At 46.8% G+C, this 20,136-nt stretch overlaps 2 protein-coding genes across 5 annotated transcripts in view; one reads left to right on the top strand and one right to left on the bottom strand.

Moving 5' to 3' along the window:
• The window catches only part of PGPEP1 (pyroglutamyl-peptidase I), a 36,249-nt gene extending 17,665 nt beyond the window's left edge, over window positions 1-18,584 (top strand). For 2 of the 4 annotated variants that reach the window (XM_082622227.1, XM_082622224.1), the window contains 3 exons: window positions 1,782-1,898; window positions 10,554-10,786; window positions 15,847-16,174. In XM_082622227.1, the coding sequence (XP_082478353.1) occupies window positions 10,581-10,786; window positions 15,847-16,039 (399 nt within the window). In that variant the 5' untranslated portion in view covers window positions 1,782-1,898; window positions 10,554-10,580 and the 3' untranslated portion in view covers window positions 16,040-16,174. Of the gene's footprint in view, window positions 1-1,781; window positions 1,899-10,553; window positions 10,787-11,339; window positions 11,482-15,846 lie in introns of all 4 variants that reach the window. The other 2 variants (XM_082622225.1, XM_082622226.1) reach the window with 2 other exon arrangements.
• LOC309804707 (COMM domain-containing protein 10-like) lies at window positions 3,357-4,244 on the bottom strand. The gene has a single exon (XM_082622234.1). It carries the CDS (start codon window positions 4,118-4,120, stop codon window positions 3,554-3,556), a length of 567 nt encoding a protein of 188 aa, XP_082478360.1. The 5' UTR covers window positions 4,121-4,244; the 3' UTR covers window positions 3,357-3,553.
• Window positions 18,585-20,136: the final 1,552 nt, after the last annotated feature.

Below are 20,136 nucleotides of genomic sequence, written 5' to 3'. Positions count from 1 at the left end.
CCCTGGACGCCAGAGCTGCCAGGATCACCATTCCTCCGGGAAAGTTGGTTCTGGGTCTGCTGTGCTCTGAGTTGTGGGCCATCTGGGGGAAGGAGGCCCAGTCATGGGCTCTGCCACACTGAGAATCTGAGGAAAGCATCCGTGTTTCCCCAGAAAAGTACGCATGTGGTGATCCATCATAGCCCTTTTTTCCCAGATATATATTTATATATACATATATATGTATGTACTTATGTGTACATATTCTTTTTCAGATTTTTTCCATTATAGGTTATTACAAGATAGTGAATATAGTTCCCTGTGCTGTACAGTAGGTCCTTGTTGGTTATCTATTTTATATATAGTGGTGTGTATCTGTTAATCCCAAACTTCTAATTTATCCCTCCCCACCCTTTCCCCTTTGATAACCGTCAGTTTGTTTTTTATGTCTGTGAGTCTGTCTCTGTTTTGTAAATAAGTTCATTTGTATCATTTTTTTTTAGATTCCACATATAAGTGATATCATATGGTATTTGTCTTTCTCTGCTTGACTGACTTCACTTAGTATGATAATCTCTAGTTCTATCCATGTTGCTGCAAATGGCATTATTTCACTCTTCTTTTAAAAACATTATTTATTTATTTATTTTTGGCTGTTGGGTCTTTGTTGCTGCGCTCAGGCTTTCTCTAGTTGCAGCGAGCGGGGGCTACTCTTCGTTGCAGTGTACGGGCTTCTCATTGCAGTGTCTTCTCTTGTTGCGGAGCACAGGCTATAGGCACGTGGGCTTCAGTAGTTGTGGCTCGTGGGCTCAGTAGTTGTGGCTCACGGGCTCAGTAGTTATGGCTCGCAGGCTCTAGAACGCAGGCTCAGTAGTTGTGGTGCACAGGCTTAGTTGCTCCGCGGCATGTGGCATCTTCCCGGACCAGGGCTCGAACCCATGTCCTCTGCATTGGCAGGCATATTCTTAACCACTGTGCCACCAGGGAAGTCCCTATTTCACTCTCTTTTGTGGTTGAGTAATATTCCATTTATATATATACCACATCTTCTTTATCCGTTCATCTGTTGATGGACATTCAGGTTGCTTCCATGTCTTGGCTGTTGTAAATAGCGCTGCTGTGAACATTGGGGTCATCATAGCCGATTTTTGTTTATAATTCATGATGTTTTTAAACCCCTTCATTCCTGAGATGGTTAGAGGCTCCCTAAGGAGTTGGGTCCATCTGTAAAGGTATGTTGAGACCCTGCTATCTACCATGCACCAAGTCTATAAATAATTCTTAACAGGTGTAACAAAGGGAGAGCGTAATAACAAACAACAAAGATAACAGTAGTAATGGTAGTCAGCATTACTCGAGTCCCTGCAGTATGCCAAACATTGCTTGGAACTCTTTAGCGTGAATTAGTTCCTTCATTTGTTATAACTACCTTGTGAAGTAAGTACTTTATTATCCCCATTTTACAGATGAGGAAACTGAGGCACAGAGAGGTTAAGTGACTTGCCCAAGTCACTGCCCTTACCCCCACAGGCAGGGTTCAAATCCAGGAGACTAGCCTCAGAGGCCATGGTATCATGCTGCTGCCCACGGAGATGCTGAGAGAGTGGGTGGAGAAGGAGCTGAGGGAGGAGCTTTGGGCTGAGGGAGGAGCTTTGGGATAGACCAGCACATGGGCCTTCCCGCTCTGCACAGTGAGTCAGGAACCCTGCCTGTCTTCTGAGGATAGGTCACTCTGTCCCCAGGGATCTAGTTATCTCTGCAGCCCTGACCTAATGCCACATTTCCTCTGCTCTTGCTCCCAGGAGCTGGAGAAGCTGGGGCTCGGTGACAGCGTGGACCTGCATGTGTATGAGATTCCAGTGGAGTACAAGACAGTCCAGAGGCTCATCCCTGCCCTTTGGGAGAAGCACAGTCCACAGGTAAATGGGGCAATTGAGTGGGGTGAAGGTAGGTGCTTCCCCATCAGGACCTGCAGGTGGGTGCCCCACACATGGATGGTTTGTGTGACTTTGTTCCTGCTCTGATCACATGGCTGATGCCACAGCCTTATTTCCTAAAGTGCCGCACTTTCCTGGGTTACCCTTAGAGGTGAGGGAGGAAAGCAAACATCTGGAACTTCACAGAGCCTGGTTCTGTCCCACTTGAGTTCTGTATCAGTCATGACCTGTTTGGTTATAAGTGACAGTCAAATCATACCTCAACCCAGCTTGAGCACAAATGTTGGTATGCTTCAGGTATAGCTTGATTCAGGTGCTCACCCAATGTCATCAGCCTCCTCTCTTGACCACGTAGCTTTGCTTTGCTTTCCACTTTGCTTTTGCTTTGGCAGAGATAGGTGGTTGCTGGCTGATATCCTCCCAACTCAGCGGCTCAGCAGAAAGAGAACACCTCTCCTCCAAATAATTCCCCAGAGTCTATGGCTGATTCTCATTGGTCGGCTTGGGTCACAGGCCAGTCCCTGAGCCAATCACTATGGTTGGGGAAGAAGGAATGCTCTGATTTGTGAAGCCTGAGTCCCACATGCCTACTCTGGTGGCCAGAGGGTGGTGTCACCTCTCTCCAAACCTCCTAGAATGAGAAGAAATGGAGGGTGGTCCACAAAGGGAAAATAGCTGTGGGAGGGAGCTGTGGTTTTAACCTGATGTGATGGAATGGAGGCCAGACAGGCAGGAACCACACCCTCCCACAGAGGTAGTTTTGGCCCAGCCGAGACCTTGGGCAGGAGCCATCTGGGAACTTACCTGGGCTGGTATCTCTGACAAGTATAGTCCCAGTCCCTTTGGGGGGCCTCACTCAGCTTCCTACCCTATCCTGCTGTTTCAGATTCTCCAGGGCTGGCTGGAGGCATCTTCCTTTCTAAGAAGCCCTCTCATTGCACCTCAAGTAGAATTTGTCCCATAAGAGGTGGGTGGGGGGGATAAATTGGGAGATTGGGATTAACATACACTACTATATATAAAATAGATAACTAATAAGGACCTACTGTATAGCATAGGGAACTCTACTCAATACTCTGTAATGGCCTATATGGGAAAGTAATCTAAAAATGAGTGGATATATGTATAACTGATTCACTTTGCTGTACACCTGAAACACAACATTGTAAATCAACTATACTCCAATAAAAAAATTTTTTTTTGAATGTGGCTACTTTCTTATTTTTATTATTGTAATTAACGAAGTTCTGTGTTCTAAGGTACACATTACACTTTGTATCCATGGACCCTTCTTGTTACATAAAAGTATCATCAAGTATGTAAAAAACAAAAAGGTCAGGCAATAAAGCAAAAATAGGACAGTAAAAACAATATGATATTCACTTTTGTTTCCTTTAAAACAGAAGCGTTCTTCACAATTGCTTGCTGTTGGCTCAGAGAACTAGAGAATGTATATTAGAACATCAGTACTCAGAAAAATGATCTTCCTTGGCTATTATTTTGATAAGAAGCAATAAGCCATATAATTTACAAGAAGAAAGCTAATGAATCCTTCAGAAAACACAACCTGCCAGTTTATCTTCAGTGCAAAATAATAAGGTGGCAGGAGCGTATAGAGAAACAAGTCTTGGAGAACATCATGTAAGGGAATCCAGCTGTGCTTGTATGGTCACAAGCTTGTTATAGAAATCAGACAATTTCTTGTGACTGAATTCCTCAAGAACTTTCTTCAGGCTCTTTGACTCTTCATTGCTCACTCCTAGCTGTAACACAGCTTGAGGAGATTTTAGTTTTGCTTGGGCAGGATGAGCCATCTGAAGGTTAAGCTGCCATCCGACCGTCTCCAGCTCGTGGGGTGCGAGAATCCTCTGCCTGAATACTTCAATGGTTTCTTGACCCATAGACGACCAAGCGTTGACAAATGCTTCTGCTTTGTCTTGTCTAAGTTGAATGTTCTCTAACTGCTGCTGCAAAGCAGCTGGCTTCACGTTGTGGTATACTGCCTGTTCTAAAATGAATGATATTGTTGCAAGAACTAGGTGAAGATCTTGTCTCTCTAGAGAAAATGCAGCTTGAAGTCTTTCTTCCTCTTCTTCACTGAAACTATTCTCAGCCTTCAGGTGAAGTTTTTGAAGAATTGGGGTGAGCAATCGTGGAAATCTTCCTCTATCTATTTCATTTATCAGCGACACTGCTTTCTTCATGCTGGGGCTCTCCTGGTGGTGCAGTGGTTGAGAATCTGCCTGCCAATGCAGAGGACACGGGTTCGAGCCCTGGTCTGGGAAGATCCCACATGCCGCGGAGCAACTGGGCCCGTGAGCCACAGCTACTGAGCCTGCGCGTCTGGAGCCTGTGCTCCGCAACGGGAGAGGCCGCAACAGTGAGAGGCCTGCGCACCACGATGAAGAGTGGCCCCCGCTCGCCGCAACCAGAGGAAGCCCTCGCACAGAAACGAAGACCCAAGACAGCCAAAAATAAATAAATAAATTTATTAAAAACGAAAATTAGAATTTGTCCCTTTTTACAGAGGGGGACCTGGGGCTCAGTGAGATGTGACTGAAGGTTCTGTGAATGAGCTTTTTCCTCTACTGTCTATATAGTCCTGCCTTATTCTAGTTAAAAAGAAAACCTAAGGCATGAACATGTCTTAAAAATGTCTCACTATATAGAAAGGAATAAAGAAGAAAGATTTTGGGTCCAGGCTGCTACTGATGAGCTGTGAGGTCTCAGGGAAGCTCCTTGGGTTCCCCGTGCCTCAGTTTCCTCCTGTGACAGGTGGAAATAATAATAGTCGGGAATCAACCAAGCAAAGATCAAAAATATTTGTAAGAAAATTCCAGAGAATTCCCTGGTGGTACAGTGGTTATAACCCCATGCTTCCACTGCTGGGGGCCCGGGTTTAATCCCTGGTTGGGGAACTAACATCCAGTAAGCCGTGCAGTGCAGAAAAAATAAATAAATAAGTAAATTCAGAAAGTTCCAAAAAGCAAAACTTGAATTTGCCTTGAGCTGACAGCTATTTATTTGTATAACATTTGCATTCTATTAGGTATCATCTAGAGATGATTTGAGGTGTACAGGAAGATGTGCAGTAGGTTATGTGAAAATACTACACCATTTTATTTTTATTTATTTGCTGTTTTTGCGGTACACGGGCCTCTCACTGTTGTGGCCTCCCCCACCGCGGAGCACAGGCTCCGGACGCGCAGGCTCAGAGGCCATGGCTCACGGGCCTAGCCACGCCGTGGCATGTGGGATCTTCCCGGACCGGGGCACGAACCCGCGTTCCCTGCATCGGCAGGCGGACTCTCAACCACTGCGCCACCAGGGAAGCCCTACTTTGCCATTTTAGATAAGAGACTTGAGCATCCCCAGATGTTGTTATCCGAGGGAGGCGGGGGGGAACCTGGAACCAATCTCCTGTGGATACCAAAGCGAGGGGCGACTGAAGTACTAAAATTCTACCACCCAATTCCAGTGCGTGGGTGGGGTTATCCCCACACCAAGCAATTCTTGGAGAGCGGCTGTGGGTCCTACAATTCAACTCAATTCTGACACTACCTACCCAGAGATAGAATCGCATTCCACAGGGTAAGGGCTCCATCCCACAGGACTGCCCTCCACTTCAGATACCAATCTTTTTTTTTTTTTTTAAGTATAGTTGATTTACAATGTTGTGTTAATTTCTGCTGTACAGCAAAATGATTCAGTTATACATATATATACATTCTTTTTTTAATATTCTTTTCCATTATGGTTATCACAGGATATTGAATATAGTTCCCTGTGCTCTACAGTAGGACATTATTGTTTATCCATTCTATATAAAATAGTTTTCAGATGCCAATCTTAAGTCTAGGTTGTTACCTGTGCTTCTGTCCAACTGGCTATAAATCAGGGGTTCCCACGACCCCTTCCTTGGGTTCCATTAATTTGCTAGAACAGCTCACAGAACTCAGGAACCCCATTTACTCACTGGATTACCAGTTTATTATAAAAGCATATAACTCAGGAACAGCCAGCCAGATGAAAGAGATGCATAGGACAATGTATGCTTTGTCCTATGCCCTCCCGAGCATATGCCGCTTCGCCCTCCCGAGCGCCCTACTCTCCCCAGCTGAACTCCATCTCCAGGCCCTCTCCCTTCCTCTGAGGTAGCGGGGTGGGGCTGAAAGTTCCAACCCTCTAATCATGTGGTTGGTTCCCCTGGCAACCAGCCCCCATTCTAAGGTGCTTTCCAAAAGTTACCTCATTAACAAAACAGGGGAATTCCCTGGAAGTCCAGTGGTTAGGACTCCACGCTTCCATTGCATGGGGCACGGGTTTGATTCCTGGTCAGGGAACTAAGATCCCACATGCCATGCAGCAGCAGCAAAAAAAAAAATTAACCAAACAGGACCCCTTTACTGCTCTCATCACTTAGGGAACTCTAAGGGTTTTAGGAGCTCTGTGCCAAGAAGAGTGAACTAAGGACAAATATATATTTCTTTTTTTATTTTTTAATATTTATTTATTTATTTTGGCTGCACTGGGTCTTAGTTGCGGCATGCGGGCTTTTAGCTATGGCATGAGAACTTTTAGTTGCAGCATGCATGTGGGATCTAGTTCCCCAACCAGGGATCGAACCCCAGGCCCCTGCATTGGGAGCATGGGGTCTCACCCCCTGCACCACCAGGGAAGTTCCAACAAATGTACATCTCTTACTATAGATCTCGCTATCACAAGCACTAACATCGTGAGTTTGTGGTGGGGATGAGAAAGATGAGGCCAGTAGGGCAATAAACAGTTCTCAGCCCACCCCAGGGTTTCTCAGCTACACTGGGGCCAGAGCCTTCTCTGTGATGGGCTGTGCTGTGCACTGTAGGGTACTGAGCAGCATCCCTGACCACCACCCATGAGATGCCAGGAGCACTGTATCTCCAGTTTGATACCCCATAACGTCTCACCCCTGGTTGAGAACTCCTGGTCTATAGTAAGCTCTTTTTTTTAAAAAAAAAATTTTATTTATTTAGGCTGCGCCAGGTCTTAGTTTGGCACACGGGATCTTCGTTGCGACATGTGGACTCTTAGTTGTGGCATGCGTACTTCTTAGTTGTGGCACACAGACTTCTTAGTTGCGGCATGCATGCAGGATCTAGTTCCCCAACCAGGGATATAGAACCCCAAGTCCCTTGCATTGGGAGCGTGGAGTCTGACCCACTGGACCACCAGGGAAGTCCCTATAGTAAGCTCTTAATAGTGGTTAACTGGTACCACAGCTATTGTCATCACTCACATCTTCTTCACACACATGCATCTTCATATACATTTGTGCTCACCTGCAAGTACTGTTTAAGCATTGTACTGCATGGATTAGCATCCTGTGGCTGACATAACAATTGACTGCCAACTAGGTGTCTTAAAACTACAGAAATTTATAAGCACACAGTTCTGGAGGCCAGAAGTCCAAAATCAAGGCATGAGCAGGGCTGTGGCTCCCTCCAAAGGCTCTAGGGGAGGATCCTTCCTTGTCTCTTCCAGCTTCTGGTGGCCCCAGGCATTCCTTGGCTTGTGGCCTCATCACTGTGTCCTCTGCCACTGTCTCCACATGACCTTCTCCTTTCCTCTCTCTCTGTCCCTGCTCTGTGTGTCTCTTTTAAGGGCATTTGTCAATGGATTTTGAGCCCATCCAGATAATCCAGGAGGGCCTCATCTCAAGATCCTTTACTTAATTACATCTGCAAAGACCCTTTCCCAAATAAGGTCCCAGTCACAGTTTCCAGGTATTAGGGCAGGGACATACCTTTCCTTTTCTTTTCTTTCTTTTTTTTTTTTTTTGGTGGTGGTGGTGGAGTCACCATTCAACCCTCTATACTACAGCTAGCTGCTATTTTGTTTTTGCATTCACAGGAATTACAGTGTTACCTGATGCTCCACTGGTTTATGGAGCACCAGATAACACAGTGTGGGTGCTAGGCATCCAGTAACATAGCCCCTGCTCCTGGCTAGTTATATTCTTGAGAATCACGGCCTGCTAGACGTTACCATGCCAGCTACACAGGACAGTTTAAACTTTCTAGAAGCCACAATTGAAAAGCATACAAAGAAGGAATTCCCTGGTCCAGTGGTTAGGACTCGGCACTTTCACTGCTGTAGCTCGGGTTCAATCCCTGGTCTGGGAACTAAGATCCCACAAGCTTCATGGCCAGAAAAAAAAAAGCATACAAAGAAATAGTGAAATTAATTTTAATAATATCTTAAATGTCACCCCTTATTTCTAAAATATTATGTCAATGTGTAATCAACATCTAAAAAGTTATTAATGAGACATTTTACTTTCTTTTTTTTTTTTTTTTTTACTTTTTAGCCGCACCGTGCGGCATGTGAGATCTCCGTGCTCTGCAGTCGAGTCTTAACATGCAGCGTCTTACCGCTGGACCACCAGGGAAGTCCCTACATTCTTTTTTCATGCCCAGTCTCTGAAACCGGTGTGTGTGCTGCACTGGCATCTCAATTTGTATCAGCCATGTGTCGGCAATCTGTGTATCTTCTTTGGAGAAATGTCTATTTAGCTCTTCCACCCATTTTTGGATTGGGTGGTTTGTTTTTTTGATATTGAGCTGCTTGTATATTTTGGAGATTAATCCTTTGTCAGTTGCTTCATTTGCAAATATTTTCTCCTATTCTGAGGGTTATCTTTTCGTCTTGGTTATGGTTTCCTTTGCTGTGCAAAAGCTTTTAGTTTTCATTAGGTCCCATTTGTTTATTTTTGTTTTTATTTCCATTTCTCTAGGAGGTGGGTCAAGAAGGATCTTGCTGTGATTTATGTCATAGAGTGTTCTGCCTATGTTTTCTTCTAAGAGTTTTATAGTGTCTGGCCTTACATTTAGGTCTTTAATCCATTTTGTGTGTTTTTTTAAATTAATTAATTAATTTATATTTATTTTTGGTTGTGTTGGGTCTTCGTTTCTGTGCGAGGCTTTCTCTAGTTGCGGCAAGCTGGGGCCACTCTTCATCACGGTGCGCGGGCCTCTCACTATCGCGGCCTCTCTTGTTGCGGAGGACAGGCTCCAGACACGCAGGCTCAGTAGTTGTGGCTCACGGGCCTAGTTGCTCCACGGCATGTGGGATCTTCCCAGACCAGGGCTCGAACCCGTGTCCCCTCCATTGGCAGGCAGATTCTCAACCACTCACTGCACCACCAGGGAAGCCCATTTTGTGTTTATTTTTGGACATGGAAGCAACCTAAGTGTCCATTGACAGATGAATGGATAAAGAAGATGTGGCACATATATACAATGGAATATTACTCAGCCAAAAAAGGAAATGAAATTGAGCTATTTGTAGTGAGGTGGATGAACCTAGAGTCTGTCATACAGCATGAAGTATGTCAGAAAGAGAAAAACAAATACCGTATGCTAACACATATATATGGAATCTAAAAAACAAAAAATGGTTCTGATGAACCTAGGGGCAGGACAGGAATAAAGACGCAGACATAGAGAATGGACTTGAGGACATGGGAAGGGGGAAGGATAAGCTGGGACGAAGTGAGAGAGTAGCATTTCCGTATATATACTAGTGGGAAACAGCTGTATAGCACAGGGAGATCAGCTCGAAGCTTTGTGACCACCTAGAGAGGTGGGATAGGGAGGGTGGGAGACGCAAGAGGGAGGGGATATGGGGTTGTGTGTATACATACAGCTGATTCACTTTGTTATACAGCAGAAACTAATACAACATTGTAAAGCAATTATACTCCAATAAAGATGTTAAAAAAAAAAGTCACTGTAACATATATCACCGTAGGGAAATAACCAATAATCAAATAAAGAAAATGCATAGAAAAAACGTTTGTATCAGCCACATTTCAAATGCTCAATAGCCACATGTGTCCTGTGACTGCCATATGGCACAGTGTGCTCATCAGTCTGTATTTTAAATGTTCACATATTTTCTTACAGTGCCCTTTCTGTATATAAACATACACACAAATAATTAATATTTGAAGTTAAACTGTATTCAGTTTGGTATCCTGCCTCTTATAAATATGTTATCATGAGCATTTAATCACGCAGGTCATTAAAAATTCTCCCTTAACATTATTTTAACAGCTGGGTAATATTTAGTAATTAATACAACCATTCTCCTATTATTGGGCATGCTGGTCATTTCTATGTTTTGGGGGTTTTTTCCTCACTTTTATAAATAACACTGAAGTGACCATCAGCAAATTATTATCTCTTTGATTGTTTTTAGGTTAGATTCCTGGAAATTATACCTTGGCTTTTGTGTTTGGCAATATGTCTTGAAGATTATTTCATACAGAATTGCCTTGGGCATGTTAACAGCTACAAAGTAGCTCATACTTTACTTATCCAACCCCCCCACCTCACCATGGATGGCTAATTAGGTTGTTTCCAAAATTTGATTGTAATGACAAAGCTGCAGTGAACATCTTTGCATATTTCACATTCTTGCATGTTTCACTTGGCACACCTTTCTGTAAGAGTGACTGTAGGGTCTATTCCAGCAGCAAGATGTCAGAAAGCACATAACCCCCAGCAGAGCTCTGTGAGGAGGCTGCCCTCTCCTTGGCCTGGGGGGACTCCCAGTCCCATGACCAGACCCTATTAAGCCTTGCCCATCTGTCTGCAGCTGGTGGTGCATGTGGGGGTGTCAGGCATGGCGACCACAGTCACGCTGGAGAAGTGCGGGCACAACAAGGGCTACAAGGGGCTGGACAACTGCCGATTCTGCCCTGGCTCCCAGTGCTGTGTGGAGGATGGGCCTGAAAGCATTGACTCCATCATTGACATGGATGCTGTATGTAAGAGGGTTACTACACTGGGCCTGGATGTGTCAGTGACCATCTCACAAGATGCTGGCAGGTAAGGCACCATGGGGCCCTATGTGTAGGTGTGAGTAGGGGTTTCCCTTCTACATCAGCCCAGGCTGGGTGTTGAACAAGCCAAGTGTGTTTGACTTTAGCCCCTTTGGGCCAAGTGCTCACTTTTTTTTTTTTTTTTTTTTTTTTTTTTGTGGTACGCGGGCCTCTCACTGTTGTGGCCTCTCCCATTGTGGAGCACAGGCTCCAGACACGCAGGCTCAGCGGCCATGGCTCACGGGCCCAGCCGCTCCACGGCATGTGGGATCCTCCTGGACCGGGGCACGAACCCGTGTCCCCTGCATCGGCAGGAGGACTCTCAATCACTGCGCCACCAGGGAAGCCCCCCAGGTGCTCACTTTTTCTTTTTCACTTTTGGAAACATAATTGATTTACCACCTGATTAAAGCATGGGATAATTTTTTTAAGCATGGGATATTTTAACAGTATTATACATAATACTTTTACATAGAATTTCACAGTATATAAACCTCACAATGCATGAGGCACAGAGTTAAGTATATATGTGTATGTGTGTGTATATATATATAAAACAGGTTCCACGGATTCTGCTTCTGGAACTCGTTGTGTGTGGATTGTGGACCCTGGCATCTCCCACCTGCACGTTGCTCCGGCCGTCTCCCTGCTGTTCCTCCTGCCACATCTACCCCAACCCTGACAGTCCTTCTCTCCTAAGCAGTCAGTTTCTATATTAGTTTCCTGTGGCTGCTATATATAACAAATTACCATGTTGGTGGCTTAGGACAACAAACATTTATTCTCTCCCAGTTCTGGAGACTAAAAGTCCAAAATCAAGGTGTCAGCAGGGTTGGTTCCTTCTGGAGGTTCTGAGGGAGAATCTGTTCCATGCGTCTCTGGCTTATGGGCGCTGCTGACAACGCTGAGTGTTCCGTGGCTTGAGACGCTTTACCCCAATCTCTGCCTTCATCTCCACATGGCCTTCTTCCCTGTGTGTGTCTTCACATGGCCTTATTTTATTTTATTTTTTAAGATTTTTTTTGATGTGGACAATTTTTAAAGTCTTTATTGAATTTGTTACAATATTGCTTCTGGTTTTTTTAATATGTAAATTTATTTATTTATTTTTGGCTGCATTGGGTCTTCGTTGCTGCGCACGGGCTTTCTCTAGTTGCAGCGAGTGGGGGCTACTCTTCGTTGCAGTGTTCAGTCTTCTCATTGCAGTGGCTTCTCTTGCTGCGGAGCTTGGGCTCTGGGAGCGTGGGCTCAGTAGCTGTGGCTCGCAGGCTATAGAACGCAGGCTTAGTAGTTGTGGCGCATGGGCTTAGTTGCTCTGCGGCATGTGGGATCTTCCTGGGCCAGGGATCAAACCCGTTTTTCCCTGCATTGGCAGGTGGATTCTTAACCACTGCGCCACCAGGGAAGTCCCTGCTTCTGTTTTATGTTTCAGTTTTTTGGCTGCAAGGCACATGGGATCTTAGCTCCTCGACCTGGTATCGAACCTACACCCCCAGCATTGGAGGGCAAAGTTTTAACCACGGTACAGCCAGAGAAGTCCCCATGTGGCCTTCTTACAAGGACACCAATCATTGGATTTAGGACCTACCCTAAACCACTATGACCTCATCTTAACTAATTACATCTGCAAAAACCTTATCTCCAAATCAGGTCACTTTTTTTTTTAGACGTTGGGGGTAGGAGTTTATTAATTAATTAATTAATTTTTGCTGTGTTGGGTCTTCGTTTCTGTGCGAGGGCTGTCTCTAGTTGTGGCAAGCGGGGGCCACTCTTCATCGCGGTGCGTGGGCCTCTCACTGTCGCGGCCTCTCTTGTTGCGGAGCACAGGCTCCAGACGCGCAGGCTCAGTAGTTGTGGCTCACGGGCCCAGCCGCTCCGCAGCATGTGGGATCCTCCCAGACCAGGGCTCGAACCCATGTCCCCTGCACCGGCAGGCAGACTCCCAACCACTGCGCCACCAGGGAAGCCCTCAGGTCACATTTTGAGGTTCTAGATGAACACAGATTTGGGACAGAAACTAACTATTCAGCCTATTAGAGGGTCTATTAATTTAAGTCCGATGATGTCCCTAACTTGCTTAATTCTTCCTACAGCTGCACCTCGAATGAAATCCCAGCTCTCCACCATGCACAGGTTCTGTGTGGTCTGGCCCCTGCCCGCCTCTCCACCCTCCTCTGCCTTCACTCTTGCCGCACCACTGCCTTCCAGACCCACAAACCAGCCTCCTCCTGTTCCTCAAACACACCAAGCTCACTCTAGCATCAGGGCCTTTGCATATGCTAAGACCTCTGCCCAGAGCTCACCTCCCTCTGATAATACCTCTTTCAGGTCTTAACTCCAAAATGTTGCCCCCTTGGGAAGGACTCCCCAGCCTCCCAGACCTCTCTGTTCTATGCCCTCTCAACACCAGATACCTTGATTTCTCAACGCTTTGTACACCTCTCCAGTCCAAAGGTGGCAGGTGGCAAATTCAGTTGACAGAATGAAGAAGTGGCTGAATTTACCATCAGTCTTTTTTTAAAAATTATTATTATTTTTTAAAGATTTATTTATTATGTCTTTATTTAATTTATTTTTGGCTGCATCAGGTCTTAATTGCGGCATGCGAGATCTTCCCTGTGGTATGTGAGATCTTTCGTTGCTGCACGCGGGCTCTTCTCATTGTGATGCGTGAGCTTCTCTCTAGCTGTGGCGTGCGGGTTTTTTCTCTTCTCTAGTTGTAGCGCGCGGTCTCCAGGGCACGTGGGCTCTGTAGTTTGTGGCACTTGGGCTCTTTAGTTGAGGCTTCTGAGCTCAGTGGTTATGGCGTGCAGGCCCAGTTGCCCCGTGGCATGTGGGATCCCAGTTCCCTGACCAGGGATTGAACCCATGTCCCCCTCATTGTAAGGCAGACTCATTACCACTGGACCACCAGGGAAGTCCTTTAATTATTTTTTTATTAAAGTATAGTTGATGTACAATAGTATACGTTACAGATGTACAATACAGTGATTCACAGTTTTTAAAAGTTACACTCCTGGGCTTCCCTGGTGGCGCAGTGGTTAAGAATCCGCCTGCCGATGCAGGGGACACGGGTTCGAGCCCTGGTCCGGGAAGATCCCACATGCCGTGGAGCAACTAAGCCCGTGTACCACAACTACTGAGCCTGCGCTCTAGAGCCTGCGAGCCACAGCTACTGAGCCCATGTGCCACAGCTACTGAAGCCCGCATGCCTAGAGCCCATGCTCCGCAACAAGAGAAGCCACTACAATGAGAAGCCTGCTCAAGGAAGAGTAGCCCCCGCTTGCCACAGCTAGAGAAAGCCTGCACACAGCAACGAAGACCCAAGCAGCCAAAAAGAAATAAATAAATTTATTTTTTAAAAGTTATACTCCATTTATAGTTATTATAAAATATTGGCTATATTCCCTGTGTTGTACAATATATCCCTGTAGCTTATTTTATACCTAATATTTTGTACCTCTTAATCCCCTTCTCCTATATTGCCCCTTCCCCCTCCCACCAGTCTTTTTTTTTTTTTTTTAATTTATTTTTGGCTGCATTGGGTCTTTGTTTCTGCACGCGGGCTTTCTCCAGTTGCAGCGATCGGGGGCTACTCTTCACTGTGGTGCGCAGGATTCTCATTGCGGTGGCTTCTCTTGTTGCGGAGCATGGGCTCCAGGCACACGGGCTTCAGTAGTTGTGGCACGTGGGCTCAGTCTTTTTTTTTAACTAATTTTTTTTTTGTTTTTGGCTGCGCCACACAGCTTTCAGGATCTCAGTTCCCTGACCAGGGATTGAACCAGGGCCCTGTCGGTGAAAGCCCGGAACCCTAACCACTAGGCCACTAGGGAACTCCCCTAAAATTAATTTTAAGTTACTCAGATAATTCTAGAGTGTATTCTCATACTTGCCTGTTGTGAAAGATTCTCTTGCCCTCTCTCCTCCCCCCGCCCCTCCCCGCCCCAGGGATCCCTCGGTTAAATCAGAGACTTAAATTATGACCCTTCCTACTCACCCTCACATATGTTTCCATACATATGTAGGACATCTGGTGTACTACTTTTGAATTTTGTCCTGTTTCACTTTGCTTTCACGTGGATGGGGTTACGTGGTGTGCATTTTCATGAGAGTTCCCTTCCTTGGTTTCACTTGTGGGCATGTGACATGGGTCTTAGTGAGTTCTGTCTTCCTGTGGCTCCACTGCCTGCCTTGTAAACGGCTGCATAGTATTCCACTGTGCAGATGAACCAGAGTTTATTAAGCCACTCCTCTGTCAGTGGACATTTAGGTGGTGTTTTAGTCTGCTATAACCAAAAAAACCCCAGACTGGGCAGCGTATAAACAACAGAAAGTTACTACTCACAGCTCTGGAGGCAAGGAAGTTCAAGATCCAGGCACCAGCATGGTGGTGTTCTGATAAAGGCCTTCCTATAGGTTGCAGACTGCCGACTTCTGGCCATGTCCTTACAGGGTGGGAGGGGATTTGGGGGGACATTCAGATCCTAGCAGATTGCTTCCTGTTTTTCTGCTTTTACACATCATGCTGCAGCAGATAACCTTGTTTATCTTTCTCGTGCTCTTGTGCAGATGGCTCCTGAGATAGAGTCTAAAAACTCAAAACATCAGTCATAAAGTCTATGCATTTGTAATTTTTTTAAAATTATTTTTTAAAAATTTTATTGTAGTTCATTCACAATGTTGTGTTAATTTCTGCTGTACAGCAAAGTGATTGATATATATATATATTGTTTCATATTCTTTTCCGTTAAGGTTTATCACAAAATATTGAATATTGCACATTTGTATTTTTTTAGCCTGCCAGATTGCCCTCCCCTGGGGCAATTTGCATCCCAACCAGCAGCATCTCACACTGCTTCCTTCCCCACATATACCTCGGCACTTGGAGTTATTTATTTATTTATTTATTTATTTATTTGCTGGCCTGGGGAGGGAGAAGCAGTATTCCATCTTGTGGATGACTGATGAGGTTGGGGCGGGGGGGGTGTCTTATGATGGATTTCAATGGAACATTCACTCTCTGACCCCATTTGGTCTCCTTCCCATCCCCCACACCCTGTGGCTTAGGTACCTCTGCGACTTCGCCTACTATACCTCTCTGTACCAGAGTCACGGCCGCTCAGCCTTTGTTCACGTGCCCCCTCTGGGCAAGCCCTACAATGCAGACCAGCTGGGCCGGGCGCTTCAGGCCATCATCGAGGAAATGCTGGACGTCCTAGAGCAGTCAGAAGGCAAACTCAACTGTTGCCACAAACACTGATTGCTGCTCAGGCCTCCCAAGACCTCATTCTGCCAGGGACCCTGAGAGAGACGTCTGCCCTCCGGGGCCTGACCGGGAAGGACGAGCCCATCAGCTGGGGATCTGTTTTGGATCAAATATGCCAACTTACACACCTCCTCTCCCTTTTTCTCTGCAAAAGCACTGGTTGATTTGAAGGCCGTAGTGAAGATTTTTTTCTCTATTTCTCTTTGCATCTGGGGATACAGCTGTGGCAGCCAGGAAGCCGGGAGGTCCTGATTTCTTCAGAGAACCCCGATCAGGTGTCTCTATTCCGTGATCCCATGGCTGGGGCTACCTGCCATTCTAAGTCTGTGGTGGAGGGGTTCCAGAGTTCCCTCTGTCCGTGACTGTTTTTTCCCAAATGTAAAAGCCTCATGGAGACTCTTTACCCTGATCCATGTCCCAGCAGCCTGGACAGCCCCGGCAAGGGCCGCCTTGGGATCTGGCATGGCTTTTTTTTCTTCTTTCTTATTCTCTTTTTAAAAACAATAGTGCTAGTTTGGGCACAGAGTAATTGATATTCCCTTTGGTTAAAACGCGGGCTTTAGCCAAACACAGAAGTGTCTTTTCTTTTTCCTGGGGTGCAGCCCCTTCTGCCTCCTGCCCTGAACACTGGACCTACATCTTTGTTTTGGGGGTGACATTGAGGTCCCCTTGCTCGAGGGGTGTGGCACTGGGCCCATGGCCAGACCACGGGGAGTGGGGGGTGGCTGGTGCCCCAGGAGACTGAAAGGGTTGGCTGATCCTTTCAACGACCGAGCTGTGAGCTGTACCCACGGGGCCACTGGGGCCGGGCTGCCGGTGGGAAAGCAGACTCTCATTTCAACATGCACATGACTTTTTCTTTTTTTTTAATATGTAAAAATGCGTAGCAGCTGCAAACCTACCCCACATCTGACCTGGATTTTCAGTCTTGGTGCTTGTTTTCCTTAAGGGGAGAGGGCCAAATGGAGTCTGGGGGCTGAGCTCCATGTGTGCTGGTGTATTTGAGCAGGAGGGCGGTGGGGCAGCCAGCAGGCTTCGTGTAGTTGGTTTTTGGATGTGCCTAGGACTCGGTGAATTTTTATCTCACTCCCTGGTAAATTTTTATCTCACTCCCTGGTGACTTTGAACTTACCAGCAGGGGTGAGAGTGACATCTCCCAGGAGGCAGCTAAATTCAGCTGGACCCTGACACCCATCAGAGAGAGGGGGTGGCAGAAGCAACCGTGAGGAAAACACACGTTTTGGAAGTATTCTTCTATTTTTTTGGAGAACACGCAGTTTTATCGCTTCACTAAGTGTGAAGCGTGTGCTATAGTCTGATGCTGTGTTGGATCATGTTGGTGTTTCCCAGCTTGCAGCTCTTTTGAAAACAGCTGAGATTTTTGTTTTGTTTTGTTTTCTTAAACATTCGCCCTCTTTTCCTCCTGTTCCGATGCCCAGGGTGGTTGCTGCCTCCGTTGAGCTGCTGTGTCGCTTGGAGACCAGGTTGATAGGTTTCTGAGTGAAATGTATTTTGTGAGTCCTGGGCTTTCTCTGGAGGGGAAAAGTGGGCACAGGTGGGTGACGTGGGGTTAGCATATGGCATATGGTGACGTGGGGTCAGCATATGGTGGGTGTGTACCACGGCCCGCAGGGTAAAATGATCAGGACCTAGCTCCCCTGTCCATGCCAGCCCTCCCTCTGCCAGAAATGCCCCCTCCACATCCCTGGTCCGAGTTTGCAGTCTCCTGAGAAATCTGGAGCATAGGATGTCATGGCATCTACTCACTCAGCTGGCTTCTGTGAGCAGAGGCTCTTTTGAATGTGGGGGGGCTCAAGGCCAGGGGGTCCCCCAGAGGTCTTATTAAGAATGGCATCTAGCTCTAACTAGCTCTGTTCTCTAAAGGTCTGATCTGTGGGGCTCTGAGGAGGAAATGGACCTAGGCAAGCTGGAGTAGGGAGGGAAGACTGGAAGTGAGCCAGGTTTGAGCTTAGCTGGGTGTCCACGGAACCCAGACACACCATCCCCAAACTCTGCATTTTCATCTTTCTTTTGTCCTCCCTTCTCTTCTCTGTTTAAAGCACCATGTGGTTTAGCAACTTAGAGATATAATTTATTGTCTGATCATTGTTGAGTGTGTGTGTGTCATTTTTGTGTTCCTGCCATGGTTTTAGATTTCCTCATCAAGTCAAACCAGAACCCTGTCCTTGTTCATGATGTAGAGCACATAGGTCATTTTTATCTAATCAGATAGCCATTAAACATTTCACTCGCTCCCTGCCAACTTTAAAATTTTCCTGTTTTAATTACTTTTATCTTTTTCTTTGGGGCAAACCCAGCCATTCAGTCCATGGTATATCTGTCTGCATTTGTTGGGTCCCGGACAAAAATGTCCTTGTGTGAGAAGAGGGGGGCCAAGTCTCATTCCTTCTGCCTTGTCATTTCAGAGTCTGGGTTGTCGGGGGCACAGAATAGGGAAAGGGATGAGCCTGTGAAGTGGGTGCAGCTTGGCATGTACGGAGGTGAGCAATGCCAGAAGGGGTGGGTGCAGTGAGTGTTAATGGTGGAAGGATGGGCTGAGGGATGTGGTGGGAAGGCTGGTGGGGGAAAGGTGAGAAGGAATGCTGGGGGTGGACTCATAGGAAAGTGGAGGGGGCCTCTCTCTGGTGAGCCCTGTGGAGGGTACTGAGGTGGGGGATGGGGGCAGAGACAGTGATCCGGGCGTCGGGTGATGGCATCTCCTTTAAGGTGCCAGAGCCTCTGCACCTTATAACTTTATTCTTCTCTAAGCCCCTTTGGCTCCCCCCTTCCCACCAAAAAGAAGGTCGGTGGTCTGCATATGAGTACGTAGCTCGAAAAAGAAATAAGACAGAGTGGATAGAAAGAAAGGTGGGAAGAAGCAGGAATTCCAGTTGGTGGACTGGGCTTGGTGCCACCTGCCTCGTCTGGTCCGATCAAGGAACAGCCGAGGTCTCCTGGCCACTGAGAGAGACAGGGCCGTGGGGCAGCAGGGGGTGGTGGGCAGAGGTCATGGCTTCCCAGTCGGTGCCAGGTCTTTGGGGAAAGGTCAGATTGTGATAGTTTCAGCAAGAAAAATAGTTTTCAGCTACGCTGCTCTTTGCTGGCATGGAAACTTCTAGAACAGAAAGGACCTGCTCAAGGGGACGACTGGAAAAGTATATTCTTGATGCCTTTTGTTATCTTAGAAGTTTCTGCCAGGAAGCCAGGCCAGTGGGTGTGCATGTACACCCACAGGCCTGTTCCCCCGAGGGGTGACCGGGAGGGGGAAGGGAGCTGCTCGTGGAAATCCTCCCAGCACACTGGCCTGTTTTTTGCTGCCACTGTCTAGACTGTTGACCTTTGACCTCTTCACCTCTTGGAGTGTCTGAACCCAGAAGTCCCCTTCGGGGATGGTGGGACAAAGCCCCATTCTTCTCTGAGGGCCCAGCCTCCGCCCTGAGACCACTGGAAGCCTTCTCAAGCCTGCAGCCAGCGTGAGGCACTGATGCTGGTCATACAGACAGAGGCAGCTGCCTTATTGTCAGGTCATCCCTCATGGCCAAGAGTCTCATGGCCTCCACAGACTTGTGGGGAGCTAAAAAGGGCTTTGTTTTTATATCCCCAATTAAATTTCCCTTCTCATGGAACAAGTGCCTCGTAAAGGGACCAGGGCTGCCCCTGCGAGGAAAAACATCTCCATTTTTGCAGTGAGGAAGTGTGTTAAAGGCCAGGATCCCCCTCAGACCCAGGGCAGAATGGCTGTTGAGGGGAAAGGACATTTGCCAAAAATCCACATCTTGAAAGTTAGTTCTTGGATGGACACTGGGCATACCTGCTACGAGATCCTGTCCCCCAGTTTAGGGGCAGTTGTCACAGCTTGAGTTTCAGGGGTTCCTAGACCTCCAAGGGCTCCAGTCCAGCCCGAGCTGCTCCCCGCACTTAAAATCTGTTTCTCCTCCTCCCTCTCCTCACCCAAGGCTTCCCTTCAGCTGCCCAGAGACCCACAGAAGTGCCTGCCTCTGCATTACACATGGGGCACAGAGAAAGGGGACAGGATGGGAAAGAGAGAAGCACCCCCAGGCCCTGGTTCCCCACTGCCCAGACTGGCCTCA

Source organism: Mesoplodon mirus (genome assembly GCF_964341445.2).
Source record: "Mesoplodon mirus genome assembly, chromosome: 5".
NCBI lineage: Eukaryota > Metazoa > Chordata > Mammalia > Artiodactyla > Ziphiidae > Mesoplodon > Mesoplodon mirus.
This window is presented reverse-complemented; position numbering and strand designations above follow the sequence as displayed.